Source organism: Macrosteles quadrilineatus, unplaced genomic scaffold (genome assembly GCF_028750875.1).
Source record: "Macrosteles quadrilineatus isolate MER2022 unplaced genomic scaffold, UCM_ALF_1.0 Scaffold_8__2_contigs__length_117827958, whole genome shotgun sequence".
Taxonomy (NCBI): Eukaryota; Metazoa; Arthropoda; class Insecta; order Hemiptera; family Cicadellidae; genus Macrosteles; species Macrosteles quadrilineatus.
The window spans coordinates 90,310,908-90,326,581 of NW_026542601.1; the positions used below are offsets into that span (position 1 = coordinate 90,310,908).

Below are 15,674 nucleotides of genomic sequence, written 5' to 3' on the forward strand. Positions count from 1 at the left end.
TAGAACTATAGATAACGTTAGGTCTGAACTAAAAGTCGCAGCATCCGTGACGGAGTTTAGCCACAGTAGGACCACAGGCAGTCTTAGTGGGGTAGAGTGTTGCGCGATGGATGTGGCAGCAAAGACCGGAAACTTATGCCTCCTAAAATCCAGTGATCGAAGAAGATGAAGAGTGTACTTCAAGTCCAATCAATACACTGTGTGCCAAAATTATTCTGAACTGGTGATGGCTTAAACTGATTGAATGGGTTGACAGGATATACTAATCAAACTATTTGTTTATGTGACATCTCTTTATAAAATATCACCTTCTGTACAATATGTTATATACAGATTGGGTAGCAAAACACAACAATTCCTAGAGAAATACAGTATTGCACAATATGGCACAACTGAGAAATCCACGGATGAACAACTTTTTACAAGAATACATTAAATAACTTTAAAAAAGATTTATAAAGAATTAGCTAAATGTGAGGGCGATTTTTTTAGTAAGTACCGTTTTTGCGTATAAATAAGTACTTTGCTTGTACAATGAAGCTCCTCGCCACTTATTGGCACCATTTGTGGGCATGACACAAAATTTGCAGCTCTGTACCTGATATGCTTCAATGTGATTTTTAAATTTTTCTAACTATCGAATCTCTTGCCAGGTGCGTGATAAGATAGATAAGGTCAGTGATAAGTTTTTTTTTTATTACAAGAAACATATCCGATACCGACATTCATTGCTAAATGACTGAAGGCTATGGCCCTAATGCAATGAGTGAGGATAAAGTGCGGTAATGGGTTAGAGAGAGTAAAAATGGCCATGAAATCCCTTTTCCTTTGTGGTCGTTTGTGAGAAGTACCCACCAAAACACAATTCCTCCCGAAATGCCACAGAGCTGCAAATGGTGTAATTATGTTCACAAATGATGCCAGTAAGTGGCGAGAAGAAACCTCGTTGCGGAGTACTAGTGAAACACGGATTTATACGTAAAAACGGCCCTTACTAAAAAAACTGTCCGCGTACAACAAAAGTTGCTCTGTGAAAGTGTGAATATACGAGGAGTTTTTATTACTCAAACTCAGTCTAGATATGAATTCAAATATAAATGAAACTTACCTTGAACAAAATAAAATTAACTGTTTTTGAAAAGCGATCTTGTATAATGTAACTTCATGTTGTCCTAATTTTAAAAATGAGTATTTTCTTATAGTTGAAAGCAAAATATCAAGGTAAATTACAAATATACATCACCTATACAGCTATTTAACCTATAGTTTACTCATTGACTATTCTTTTCATTATCTACCAAAAATATATCTGTAGATCACAATGAAGCTTTAATAATCATACGCTAGTAATAATTTGCTTTTATCAGTAATTCATAGTTAATGTAACTTACATTTTTTATTGCTTGCGCAAACAATGTTAGACACAAAGTTGATAAAATGTGTGGGTAGCCTTAAAATTAAATATACAGAATATATTGCTAATGTTATCGCCACAATCAGGTTTTCACTTCCAGTATGTCCCTTTATTTGTAATTTGTTTGTTAAATTTCTAACAAGTTTTTTGCTTTGGCTAGAATTTTGTTTTGTTTGAAAAGCAGTAAATAAGTGAACTGTTTAAAAAAACAGCCAACTATGTATAAAGTTTCTAAGATTTTAAAATATATTTACCAAACGTTCAAGATAAATTAAAAGTTTTGATTAGTCTCATTACTGGAATGTTGGAGAGCAATAGTCTACAAAATAGTTGTCCTCTTCTACTATATTATAACCAAACATACAAAAAAACTTACAATTCTACCTCCTGCTTTATAATGTTCTCCTACAATTTTGTAAAACCACCATTTTAATTTTATAACTCTGTTACACTATAGCTACATATTTACTATTTAAAAATTGAATATCACCTCATAGGTACACCGAAAGCTTAACACCACCAACAAAAGCCTAATTACGAGAATTATTCAATAATATAATAACCCATAAAGCAACAAACACAAATTACCTAAAAATATAACAAAAACAAATAAAAACAAAACATCTAAATTAGTAACAAGTAAATAATCTTCTAAAATCACATGAAATCACACTTACATTGACAAAACTTAGACTAGTTTTGGACTAGATCTTTTACGCAACAACATTAATTTAAAATAAAAACGCAGTGGGCCTACTGTATGAAAATATTAATTATTTTTACTACTTACTATTAAACAAGCCATTGCACTGGCTGGATAACATTGTGCGAAATTCTTAACTCACTAATAAAATTGTGATTTTAAAAATAAAGGCATAGCAGCTAGCTTACCTTTCAAAAAGTACCGGAATGCCATTAGTACACACAGAAGACAAAACGTATAGAAAACAATTAAAATATTTCATCTCATGGGAGATATTGTCAAGTGTGAACAAGTACAATTGGACGAAATAGATACGGAATATCATGTGTTTTCTGTTTTTGCTATGGCTTACCTAGACTTTTTCCAGGGTAATCTAGCTGCTATTCCTCTTAAAAAATCACAATCCAGGCCTAGAGCCTTCTTAAACATTACTAATGAAACTGTAACTTCACTCAGTTTCAAACGTTCAGAACATAATAATTGATCGGAGCAAATTGCGTGGAGACTGCCTCGGCTAGATAGTTCCTGATCAATGTCGGCACTTCCAGTTTCTCTAGGTCACGTTTGTTTTTGATCGCTTCGAGAATGACTGCACGACACCGATCTTGAAGGTTGACAAAGTCGCGTCGCATGTATGTCAGGGTCATCTCTGTCTTGCAGGCTGTCGAGCACACCATTGGGTACAATGGCTCCCGTACTTGCTGCAGGTCTCGGAACGCCACGCCCAGACACTTACTGTCCTTGTAGAACGTCAATGTTCCCTCGACCCCGTCAAACAGAACGCCCACAGTGGTAGCCTGGTTCTCTCGGAAAGGAGCCGTGTATTGCGACCACACCCCACCGTGCCAGATAAGACCCTTGTGACTAAGACCCCAGCTGTGCTTATCCTCTCCAATCATGTTGGTGAACTGGTTGCGGTGCAGCCGAGCCTTCTTGGTGCCGATCCCAAACATCATACTCGTCCCGAATATCCTTTGAGACACCTGAGAAAATATAAAATCTAATGTATGTCTGTACACCCTTGGTGTTTCGAGAGAAATGGTCAGTGAATTCATTAAAAACAACTTAACACCTTGAACAGTGATGTAATTTTGTAAATAAATATAGGTTTATACTTTACTGTACTTAGTTTCCAAATATTCAGTTGCAGAAATTAATTACCACTGAATGTGAAGCTCTTTTTAACCCTTGCTCTTAGATATATTACCTGAACCTCCCAGAAGTAGCGGCCATTGTTAATTACTCGGGTGCCCCGGACACCTGCAGTGCCACTGCTCCAGTTCGGGTGGAAGTGAGCCACCCGCAAGCCTGACCCGTACAGTCTGACCTGAGGAACAGAGGGAGTTTACAAAGTAGTACACAAATGGTAGTTTAACGAGGTTGGTTTAAAATCAGGATATTCTCACAGTAGAATATAGTGGATACATCAGATAAATTCACCATAACTGTAGCGTATCGTGATGTCACAGCTATGTTAGCTAGCACTCAAAAATACCTTATGGGCTTTGAAAACACAAAAACGGGCGAATCTGTTGATCTCAATGATCTGATCTTCAAATTTGTGAATAAATTAAATTACTCTCCACATTTAAATCTCAATTTATATTACATCCTGAAAACCGTCACTTATCATTGGGCTTAGTTTAGTAAATGGCCCTGACTTAAGAAACGAATTATCTTAGCCAGTAACAAAAAAGCTACACAATTTATCTGATTCCATTCTACATCTCTACATGCGTTCATATTTACCCTAAATCACGCACGCGTATATGACACTGTCTTAAAGTAATGATTAACGATAATAAGGAATTATATGTCACATATTTACCTCATGGCTGCGATCGTGTCTATTCCAAGTCCAGTGATCTTCACATCCATATTTTAACGGCTCATTGTCCCTATCTCTCCCTGCAAAAGTTCCTAGACATTAAAATAAAACATCATTCCAACATAACAGTTTAATTAGTCTGTATGTTGTTCAGGCCCGCTTCTATAAACAGGCAGACTGGGCATACGCCCAGGGGCGCTAGTGGTTTGGGGGCGCCTGCTGGGTGCCCCCAACCACCGCCCGCCTGCACTAGGTAAAAAGGGGGCGCTGCTTTTGGGTTTGCCCAGGGCTCCACTGAATCTTAACACAACCCTGATGTTGTTCAAGCTACTGAAATGAATGAAACACTATACTGAAGATAATGCAGTCTTTCATCAATTCTAAATGCAGGACTATCTGAAAAAATCCTATTATTTATTGGATATTAAAGTAAGCTTTCTACCTATAGAGCAGTTGTGCCAGTTTACAATCTTGTATTCACAAAGTATACAATTGAATGGGCCTCATACAAAGTGAGCCACCTTTAAGTTCTATTTTATCTTTTAGTTTTTCACAACGTTGATTGATGGAGATGTAAAGATGCTGTAGTTTTCAATCTGTTCTTCTTTTAGATGTTGGGATTTAAAAGATTACATAGAAAAGTATATACGGCAACATATGCCAGAGGCTTAATTTATTAAATAAATCTCTTTTCTACTCTATAACAGGCCTCAGCTTTAGCAAGGGAATTGAATTTATACACTTTACATACCGTATTTAAAGGGAGTGAGCTGCCACAGAAAAGTAAGGTACGGAGGAAACCATGCTTATGGGACAACAGTATGCTTTCAGTTCTGGTATGTTGTGCCAGAAATATACTTGTGACGAGCAAGACCTGAACTGCGAGCACTGATTAGAAATTCCTATCGCACAGGGCACAGGCTCTTACTTTCACCGTTAGCGTAGTAGTACATGAAGGCAAGGGGGTGGGCGTTGGAGTCCTAGACACCCGCACTAATGCTAGACACCACTCAAGTGTACCACAGAGTGTATCCTTTGCTTTGTACTTCTCTGTGGTGTTACCTAGAGGTTAGAGTGTCAGGCTTTATTATGGGAAAGACAGGTTTTATTCCCAGTAAATCGACAAAACCGCTTCTCCATGCATGTTTGTATTATCTACTTTCAAAATGCCACTGGCCAAGACACTAACAAAAAAATATGTATGCTTTAGTATAAATAAACAATCGCATAGCATATGTAGACTTTTGAGCTTGTCTAACCTTTACTTTACTATTATAACAAGACATATTTTGTTTGCCCACAATATTGTTAATCACATTACTGTTTAGCCCCAATGGGTTCATAGTTGGTAAAAATGATCTATTAAAACTTGGAACATAATTTGTTGAACAAAAAAATACTCCATCAAAGATCAAATGGAAACCGAAATAAGAAAAGTAGTATTAAAACAAAACTTACCACAACTTTTAGTGTAGTCTATCCATGTTTTCAGTTCTGGTTCTACTTCTTCATTTTCTTCTTTGTTCTGGTCATTGTCCATCTTTAAAAACAAAAAAGAGGTTATATCCTCCATTTTATCAACAGCTTTTTGACATTTACTGATCAAATGCAAACATAACAACACTAGCTGATAAGCAAAAGTACCTTCACAATTACAGATATCACAGCTGTTTCCAATGTTTCCATCTGACAGTTTAGTATACTTTTGTAATTGTACACATTTCCTAGTACAGTAAAAGTATACCTCTCATTATATTATTTTGAAATCTGAATAATGTTTTCTAGTGTGTTTTCGTTGGCAACTTTTGATTGTGCTAGTGTGCTGATTATGACCAAATATTTGTCTCTTAGATGGCGTGGATTTACAATTTGTGCTCTACCATAGTCTATGGCTCTACTCTTTGGTTATACCACAGACAATATAATACTTTCCATTGTCTGTGGTTATACAGTACAAATAGACAAGCAGAGATGTATTACTTACAAATAAATATTTGGTTTTAAAAACAGTTTTTAAAATTGGTTGAATAATAATTTATAAATTGTAAATAATGTTGTAGAATGGTAAAACTTTAGACTTTTTAAGATGTCTAAACAGTGAAATATTCTTTCCCATCAGTAAAACCTCAAATTATAAAATGCTTTGCCAATAATTATTTGTTTAAAACTATACTTACAAAAAAGAAATAGTGTCTTAGCACAGGTAATCTTTTATAATAGGATTTATATATATGTATACATAACATATCTACTTGTGTATATATATAAAGGTTCTTAAGATCTTTTCTTATTAATTTCAACTTTGAATATCCCTTTGAGATTAAAATGTCCAAGGATTGTAGATTATTCTTTTATTTTTTTCTGCCATAGTAACCGACCAATAAAATGATTCTGAAATTCTGGAGCGGAACCCTAAGCGATATTTAGATGGAGAATTAAACAACTTCTTGATCATCATCGTACGTGTTATTAAATTACCTGAAAGTACAAATATATGTCAAAAATAACCCTTTTAAAAATATATTTACACTTATTGTTTACTCACAAGACGGTAATTACATATTTACCATACCTTGTGAGTAAATAAAACAGTATGTTGTATGTTTAAGTGTAAATATATTATTACAAGTGTTATTTGACGTATATAGGGCCTACTTTCATGAAGAAGACAGAAACATACATAGGGACAGATTCAATTATGTATAGCCTGCTTTATAATTTCTCATAATCACTGATGTGTCGCTTATGAAAAAAAATTGTAGCACTCACTTCTAATTTTAAAGTTAAAATCATATAAACTTTATAGTTACACACATTCTTTAAAATGGGAAATTTTTTACTACCTACCCATAAAAATTATGTTTTATACAAGATATAAATCAAATACAGTAGCCTATTTAAATGCTCTTTTTTAGGGTTTCACTTTGGTTAGGGATGTTTCTATCTGATATCATAAATATTTTTTTTTAATACCGGTACCTAACATAATCGACATAAGTACACATTCCATAAAGAATTCGGATTACTATAATCATACATGGAGAAAATAACATATTTTTTCTGAACAAGACATTTTTGCGCAAAACTTAAAGTTTAATAACTTTTTTGTGTCAATAAAAAGATAAACTTAATTTTCTTGATAAACAAATTAAACTAGTGTAGCATTATGTAAATAGTGATAATCAGAGCTGAAACATTCTTACAGTATGTTTATACATTTCTCCAAACAAAATTCAATTATTTCTTCATGTGGCCATTGACTTTTAGTCAATAAAAAACACATAGTAATACTACAACATAAATCTTATAACTATAAGATAATCTTATTAAAAATGTTGAACTTATTAGGTTACAGTAAAGGTTATGGTTAATTTTATTAATTTAATTACCGCCCTTGTAACCTCAGGGTGCCTACATGATGTAAAAAGTAAATTTTTCTGTAACTTAAGTTTTTACATTCATAAAATCATTGTACCATAATTTTGCTATTACCTTTTAAGGTTTCAATTTAAACAATTATGTTGCTAGCTTTATGCAGTATTATCATCTCTTACTTTTAGTAATTAATTCTCATGCTTGTAGTAGTATTTAATAGGCAATAAGGTACATTCATTTCTAAATATAAACTTTTAGTTTTTGCTGATTGTAAAATATTTTAATCAATCCTTTCCCTATGTAGAAACGTCATTACGATACTTTACAAACAATAAAATTTAAGTTTTATCTTGAGAGACCGATATACAGGGGAAGATGGTACAATTAGCGTGTACCATAACTAGTAATACTTAACGTACCTAACTTATTTTATTTAAGTTGTAAATACTTATAAGGAAGCACTCACCATGTATGTACCATGCCGACAGACGACAGACCGGTCGATAGGAGGGGAGGGGAACCGGGATAAAACGGGACAACGAGGGATAATCGTGAAATGTGTGGGATTTTTATCTGTCACAATTTGTACTAAGATTCAAAGCGTTTATCACTGTGTATAAAATAGTATAATGGAGTATGAGTAGTGTTTCTTTTTAACTAATATCAGCTGTTTTCGTCAGCAAGGACAATAGTCGTAGTCGGGTCCAGTTTCTAAAATATCAAAAAGATAATCTCGCTGATTTTGTCAGGATTTACAATCTACAGCCTTTTATAAGTTAACTGCTAACTGCTATAACTGATGGTAATCATAATCATATATTGTACCCGTAAAACACGTAAAACGGCATGGACGTATTACTGTAATGTCTTAGATAAAACATCACTTGAAAAGTATTAAAAGTATCATAATACGTACGTACTGGGATAGCGAGTTACAGTACTGTTTTCAAAAGAGGTTCTTTCGTAATTTACATGTCAGTAAGTATGATTGTAATGACAATTTTTGAGAAATGTCTAAGTTGGTAAGTAGTGGCGAACTACCGGTTTAAAGTCACTTGGGGCACGTTTTCCCATAAGAAATAACATGGGATCATTTTTTGGCCACTAAAACCAAAAATCCTGATCTTTGTTTAAATATCCCTATATAATTGTCAAACCTTATTTCTTACTTATTCCCCATAAATATATTTGATATTAAGCTAAAAAAGCTATTTCTTACATTTATTGACCCTTACAAGTGTAAATGTAGAGTAGTGGCGAACCCAGAAAGAGCCATCACTTTAGGCACGTTTTCCCCATAAGAATAACATGGTGAGCTTTTTTTGACCACTTTTTTAAAAATCCAGCTCTCGACCAATACAAGCCTATATAAATGTTCAATACCATTGTATAACACTATTACTATTTCAAATCCATATGCATTCACATGTATATTCTCAAAATCATCAACTTGACAGTGCGAGGTTTGTACGCGAACTCGTGCGCGCTCCCGGCTCATGGCGCGCTCCCTTGGACATCCTTAGTGGAAATCCATGAATTCTGGCTACTTGGGAACCCAAGCCATTTGACATATAATAAATCACCTTTTCTCCTAATAACCTTTTCTATCAAATACATGTCTTTATATTTGGTCTTTAACAATTCCTCTGTATAGAAGCCTCCCCTGATTATATTACCATTTTCATCTTTCAAGATATAAGTCACAGGCTTTGTATTCTTTACTTCTGCTATTGTAAATAGCTCACCTGTCCAATTTGGAGTATATCCTTTACTAAAAACATGTTTATACTTGGAAATCCTCACACTATCACCCACCTTATATCTTGGCTTTTTAACTTGCACTACTTTAGAAGTCAACCTCTCATGCACATATTTACTATTCTTAATATTCACTTGGTTAGGCTTCATACCTATGGATCTATGCACCTTATTATTATATTTTCGAATTAACTTTGGAAGTAAATCCAACCATTTATAACTTCCCTGAGCACTAAATTCCCTATATAACCAATTTTTTAAAGTTCTCTGAAACCTCTCCACAATTGCAGCCTTAGTTGTAGAAAACGTGTGATAGTGATTAATATTTAATTTTTTCATTAGTTTGCTAAAATATTGATTAAAAAATTCTTTTCCATTGTCAGATTGAATGTTTTTAACCCCCTTTGGTAGAATGGTTTTAATGGCTTCTGTAACCACCAACCCTGTCTTATTCTTTAGTGGAGCAGCATAAGCTTTTTTAGAAAATGTATCTATTAAAGTTAAAATATATTTATTGCCAGAATTCTCTCTAGCATAGTTTTGCATATCAATTAAATCTATTTGTACAGTTTCGTTTATACCTAATACTTTAAAAGACCTTCTAATGAAATTCTTTCTTGCAGGCTTATGAAGTTCGTATGCAATTTCATTCATTTTTTATAACATCACTCTTTCCTTGTACTGTAAATATATTACCATTAGCCCCAATCAATAGATTATCTTCCATTCTTTTAAATACATAGTTTTCTGGTATATATGGTCTATTATCTATATACTTAAATCCACTCAAAGATGTGGGGTCGGCAACTAATAAATCAGGATTGTATTCCATCAAATTAAATTTTCTTCCTGCATATACAAATTTTGATCCATCATAATACATAGCTTGTGACATTAAACAAATATCATCTAAATATTCCCCCTTTGGCAGATTCCTTATAAATTGTTTTTTGGCATCCCAACATTTTTCTTTTTTATCATAAGTTATAGTCTGTTCTTTTGTAACACAGTCAGTGTCATCAACGGCGGGTTTTACACGTACTAACCTTTTATTATTAAAATCCCAATAGCCTGCTTCCATTTTTGGAACTTGTGAAACATTCACAGCATCCTTACTATCTGTACCTTCTATCAAATTGCTAAGTTTCTGTTTCTTAGCATTCCAAACACCATTCTCTGATTCTAAAAATTCATAATTATTATCATCTTGTATAAATTTACCATCTTCTTTTCGTATTAAAGTCTGTTGTAAAGTGGGCACATCATCTAAACTTTCACCCTTTTCCACATTAGTAATTTTCCGTTTTTTAGCATTCCAAACACCATTTTCTGATTCTAAAAATTCAAAATTATTATTGTCTTGTACAAATGTACCACCGTCTTTACGTATTAAAGTCTGTTGTAAAGTGGGCACATCATCTAAACTTTCACCCTTTTCCACATTAGTAATTTTCTGTTTTTTAGCATTCCAATTTTTATTCTTAGATTCTAAAAACTCATATTTAGTTTTACCTTGTAAAAATACATCACCTTTTCTAGTTAATGTCTGACCCAAAGTTGATACATCATCTACAAACTCCCCATCTTTAACATTACCAATTTTACGGTTTAAACAATTCCAACTATCGTCTTTTAAATTTAAAGTAGGTTCATGACTAGCCCTGGGTTCTGTAGGCTTATTATATGGATTATATAAACGATAAAATTTATCTATAAACATATTTTTATTTAATAAATAATTCCACTTTCTCTTAATTCCTCAATAATGGAATCTATTTCATTATCCACTCCTGAGTTACCGGCTTGGCGACTTAGCCAAAGAAGTCTTAACCTATCTACAAGCTCATTAGGATCATCCCAATAAATATAGTCTATTTTATTACCAGTCACTTGTCTCAAACCTTCACTAACAGATTTAAAAAGAGGTTTAATTATATTAAGATATTTAGTATGTCTATTACTTGAAATTGGTGCACCATCTTTGTAACTCTTTAAATGTCCATTTGTAGTTTCCAAAATCTCTTTATAATTTTGCAAATCAGCCTGAGTATAATCCTCAGGTTCTTTTAAAGTTAACAACTGCCACAAACCTTTTGTCCCCTTGTAGGTTTTATTTGCAACTGTAACATCATCATTGGCAATATCAACTTCCTTATTTCCAATAAAAAATTTATTTGCTTCTCGTCTAATACCATATGTAGTGTCTGTCATACTACTTTTACTGAGGTAATTTCCTAAATAGTCTGATGCTAAAAGACCAAAATCTAATTTCTGTGGAGTGGATTGCTGTAATGGTTGTAATGGTTGTAATCTTGGTATCATTGATATTCTAGATGGAGTCATTGGGAGTATCTCCATTCGAGGACTCTCTGATGTGATTTTTTTTAATTCTTGTAATGGCTCTATTAAAGGTTGGAATGTTTGGAACCTCTCTTCAGCCTCTAGAAACTTGCCACGTTTTAAAGCTCTATATTTCTCTCGTATTTGATTTGCAGAGTCAACCAATTCTTGTTGAATGTTTTTCATCTTTTATTTACATTTTATTTATCTCATTTGACAAAGGATTGTACTCAAACACTTTATCATGTATTATCAAACAATATGCAGATGTATTTGCTGGCACATTTTCTGCAGTTTCAATCTCTAATTTAATATCAACAATTCCTTCCTTCACGGTTTCGTTCTGTCTAGAACAGTCTATTACAATTAGTGGATATTTCTTCATAAACTCAGCCCTACTAATCATAGGATCTGGGATAGTATTATAGTAAGTCTCTCTAAACCTCATAAACATCTCATAAGCTTTAGAGACATCTCCATTTTCAAAGTCGAGATTTAAATCACTATAAGGATAATATTCAGAGTTTAAAAATACTTTGAGATTTTTTAATTTACAGTGATCAAATTCATCAGTTCTTTTTCGTGCACTATTATCCCTAGCTGTTTGGAAACCAAATATAATATATCTAGGCTTCTCCAAACTTGAAGATGTCTTTACTGACCATGTATGTCTTGTGGTATTGGGATATGATGGAAGTTCATGCAGCTCTAAGCTTCTAAATGCAATTTGCAAATTTTTATTTTGCAATAACATCTTTTGTAATTGTAACTTCTCTCCATCTGATGGTATTACATGTGGCATCACCCATTGAATTGAGTTAAGTGTAATTTTAGGAATCAAATCAGCAGTGCCACTGGCTGGAGCACTAGTGGTTGTTAATATACAATTCAAATCATTTTTGGATCTTTTCAATACCAATTCTTGTTTGACATTTACTAATACCTTATTAAAATCCTCAAACACACCCATTAACAACTCTAATGGTAAACATGTACTAAACTTGCCACCTTTATGGAACTCTTTTAAATTTGTGTCAGAATCAAATGCTACATTTGACAATTTAGTAGTTTTATTGTAAGAGCTCAATATTTCATCGAGAGCCTGCGACTTCGTATCTAATTTCATCAAATAAGAATGCAAATGCATTATTTATAAAATGACCTTTATCATGATTTTCAATTTCTCCCTTAATATACAGATAACTTCTACATGGGAGAGTTAGCAAATCTTGATTATTAATACATATTCGAATTTCATCAGAATTATTTATTGCTAAAGTGTTGTGGGGAACATAGGAGTGATTTGTAATTTTAACCACACTATCATCGAATTGGGATTTCCCTGTAACGTCTAGAAAATCTTCCATTTTTATTAATAGAAAATTTTAACTTTAGTCCTATTGACTTTAGGAACCTAGCATTTTGTACACTTATAGATAAATTCTTATAAATTCTCATATCTTTTTTATATGACAAGTAATTGTAGTTTCTTCTCCGTTAAAGTCAATTGCCTTGTCGTGTTGATCGGCAAATGTAATACTGACAACATCTAAACTTCTCTTATTTACAGGAAAATATATAATATTTCTTGGAACTTCAATAATTTTGTAGCCAGGAGGAGCTTCTGGATAAAAGCTATGTATGGTGTGTGATTTGTTTCCATTTAAATAGGACCCGTTTGCAATATTACATTTTACTCTAATCACATTTACATTATTGATGTTTATTTTATTTGTAGATTCAAACTGAACACCAGGAGTAGAAACACCTTTAAATCCTAATAAAATAGACCCTAAACATGGTTTTGTAAAATCAAACACGTGGCTAGAAAGTAATGTCGCTTTCATAGTTTTATTATTAGCTGTAAGGAAAAAGTCTGGGATTTGCTTTTGAATTTCCTTTGCAAGCTCAACCACCTCATATGTTCCTTCAGAAATTTCTATTGTAACTGGAGCATTGTGGTCATAATAGAAAACATCATCACCTTCTCTAATGGTTAATTTGTTGCCTTTAAGTTGATTTAATTTTGGAATAAGCCCTTTGAATAAAAGTTTGGATTTAGTATTAATTAATGCTTCTGAATTTTTATCTACTATAACTTTAAGTTTTCCATTTAATAACTGGTTTAAATCATCAACTGAGATCTCTCCTTTTGGTAATGTAATTTTCTCTACTTTGTAATATGTTAAAGTATTTAGGGGTTTTTTAACATTAAATATGGAATTATAACTTTGAAAATCTACCAATCCAATTACATAATCATCATTTAATTCTATGGGAGGAAAGAATACTGACTTTAGCTCTGGCTCTGTACCCGAAAATGTTATAGTAAATGAATCCATTTTTATAAAGAAATATTTTTTATGAATGATAAACATAAAATTCCACAAATAGAACTATTTAAATCTTGTATTTGATCAGTTGTATAGTAGATTTTATATCCCTCAAAATATTTAATTACTTCTTTTGGAGGTTGGATTCCAAATGGGTCAAAATAAATTACAATATCTTTATTTTTACGATAAGCTGTCCAATGTGTGCCAGATGAACTGTCTAAATTAACTATTCCGCACTCTTTTACTCTTGGTGTTAGATTTTTTAGCTCGTTTTTTAGGTACACCCCCCTGAAGTGAGGCACGTCTTTTGCGGCCTCTAACAGCTGGTAGTTGTCCATCTTTTTTATTAAATTTTAATCCCATTCCCATCTTTGCTTTTGCCTTCATCAAATTTGTCACGGCATAAGCAGCAGCTCTTTCGGCAAGACTTGCGTCCTTGGCCGTTACTCTAGTCCAAGCTAAGTCTGCTAATCTCATGTCTGCTTTGTTCCGAGCAGCGGTATCAGGATTATTCATGTAGAATATGTCATGCTCTTTACAATAAGAGTCTAGTTTATTTTTTGGAGGTACATTTTTAGCTAAATTCTCACGTACATTCGTCCCAGGTCCACAGTACCGATATGATGGTATGTGAAGTGGGAATGGAAGGTTATTTATAAGAGTATTCAATAACCCTCGACCCCTGTAAGGCTTTAGGAATAAACCTTTCCCCTTTTTACATGTTTTCTTATTAACATTTTTTACCATTTTTATTATATAAAAAATGTCTTTTATTCAACAAAAACACAAATTTAAAATAGTACATACTAAGGAAAATATACCAAAGAAGTTGGGTCTATTTCCTACCAATATTAGATGTGTTATTTGCGGTCCAAGTGGAAGTGGGAAGACGGTTGTAATTTATAACTTAATTGTAAGAAAGGAAGGATTAAAATTTACAAACTTATATTTAATATCTAAATCATTAGAACAAGAAAAATATAAAAAAATAATTGAAATATTTAGTTTGTGTGATGAAGTGAAATTACACACGTTTACTGACTGTGAAATCACACCAAATGATGTAAAATCACAGTCAGTTGTTGTATTTGATGACATAAATAATCCAAATATTACACAATTTTTCTCAATGGGTCGACATAAAAATATTAACTGTTTTTACTTGTGTCAATCTTACAGCAAAGTACACAAACATTTACGTGATAATGTAAATTTCCTAATATTATTCAAACAAGATGATTTAAATTTAAAACATGTATATAACAATCATGTTGGTAATGACTTTTCATTTAACCAATTTAAAAATCTCTGTCATCAATGTTGGGATAAAACTAAATATGGCTTTTTCGTGATAGACAAAGAAAGGTCAAAGAATAATGGCAAATATAGATTTATGTTTGATCAATTTTATAATGACCAAGCGCAAGAGTATTGATACCATCTTCCAGAATAAACCTCTTGTCATCGTCAAAGGATAGTACTTTCTTATTCATGGTCAAGGTTTGAAGATGATGATTTGTAGATTTAATTCTTGTCACATTCTCATAGTAATCTTGCCCAGTTGCAAGGCAGTTCAAATAATGTTGATGTCTAAGGAGATGTTTAACAGTGGCACCATCAGCTCCTTTAGCTTTCTTCACCTCTAAAGCTTGCTTGTCTTCTTCATATAACCATTTTAGAGGAATGTAAGAATATAACTTTGGTCTTAAACCACAATATTCATACATAATATGACCATCTAATTCGTCTTTAAACTTGCCAGTGACTTTTTTATTTTTATCAGAGTATAAGAAATGGTCTTTACTATATCCAGAGGTATCAAAATAGTGCAAGTCACATTCTATTTCCTTATAAAAGTCCTCTGTAACTATAGAATACATTAAAGAATCTGTATCTGTCATAAGAAATCTTTTGTTCTTA

At 32.8% G+C, this 15,674-nt stretch overlaps 1 protein-coding gene across 1 annotated transcript; it reads right to left on the reverse strand.

Annotated features, from left to right (window-relative positions):
* Nucleotides 1-274: 274 nt before the first annotated feature.
* LOC129001684 (SPRY domain-containing SOCS box protein 3) lies at nucleotides 275-7,816 on the reverse strand. The gene is made up of 5 exons (XM_054429076.1): nucleotides 7,787-7,816; nucleotides 5,404-5,485; nucleotides 3,946-4,025; nucleotides 3,325-3,444; nucleotides 275-3,100 (listed from the first exon to the last, which is right to left on the reverse strand). Exons 1-5 carry the CDS (start codon nucleotides 7,787-7,789, stop codon nucleotides 2,576-2,578), a joined length of 810 nt encoding a protein of 269 aa, XP_054285051.1. The 5' UTR covers nucleotides 7,790-7,816; the 3' UTR covers nucleotides 275-2,575.
* Nucleotides 7,817-15,674: the final 7,858 nt, after the last annotated feature.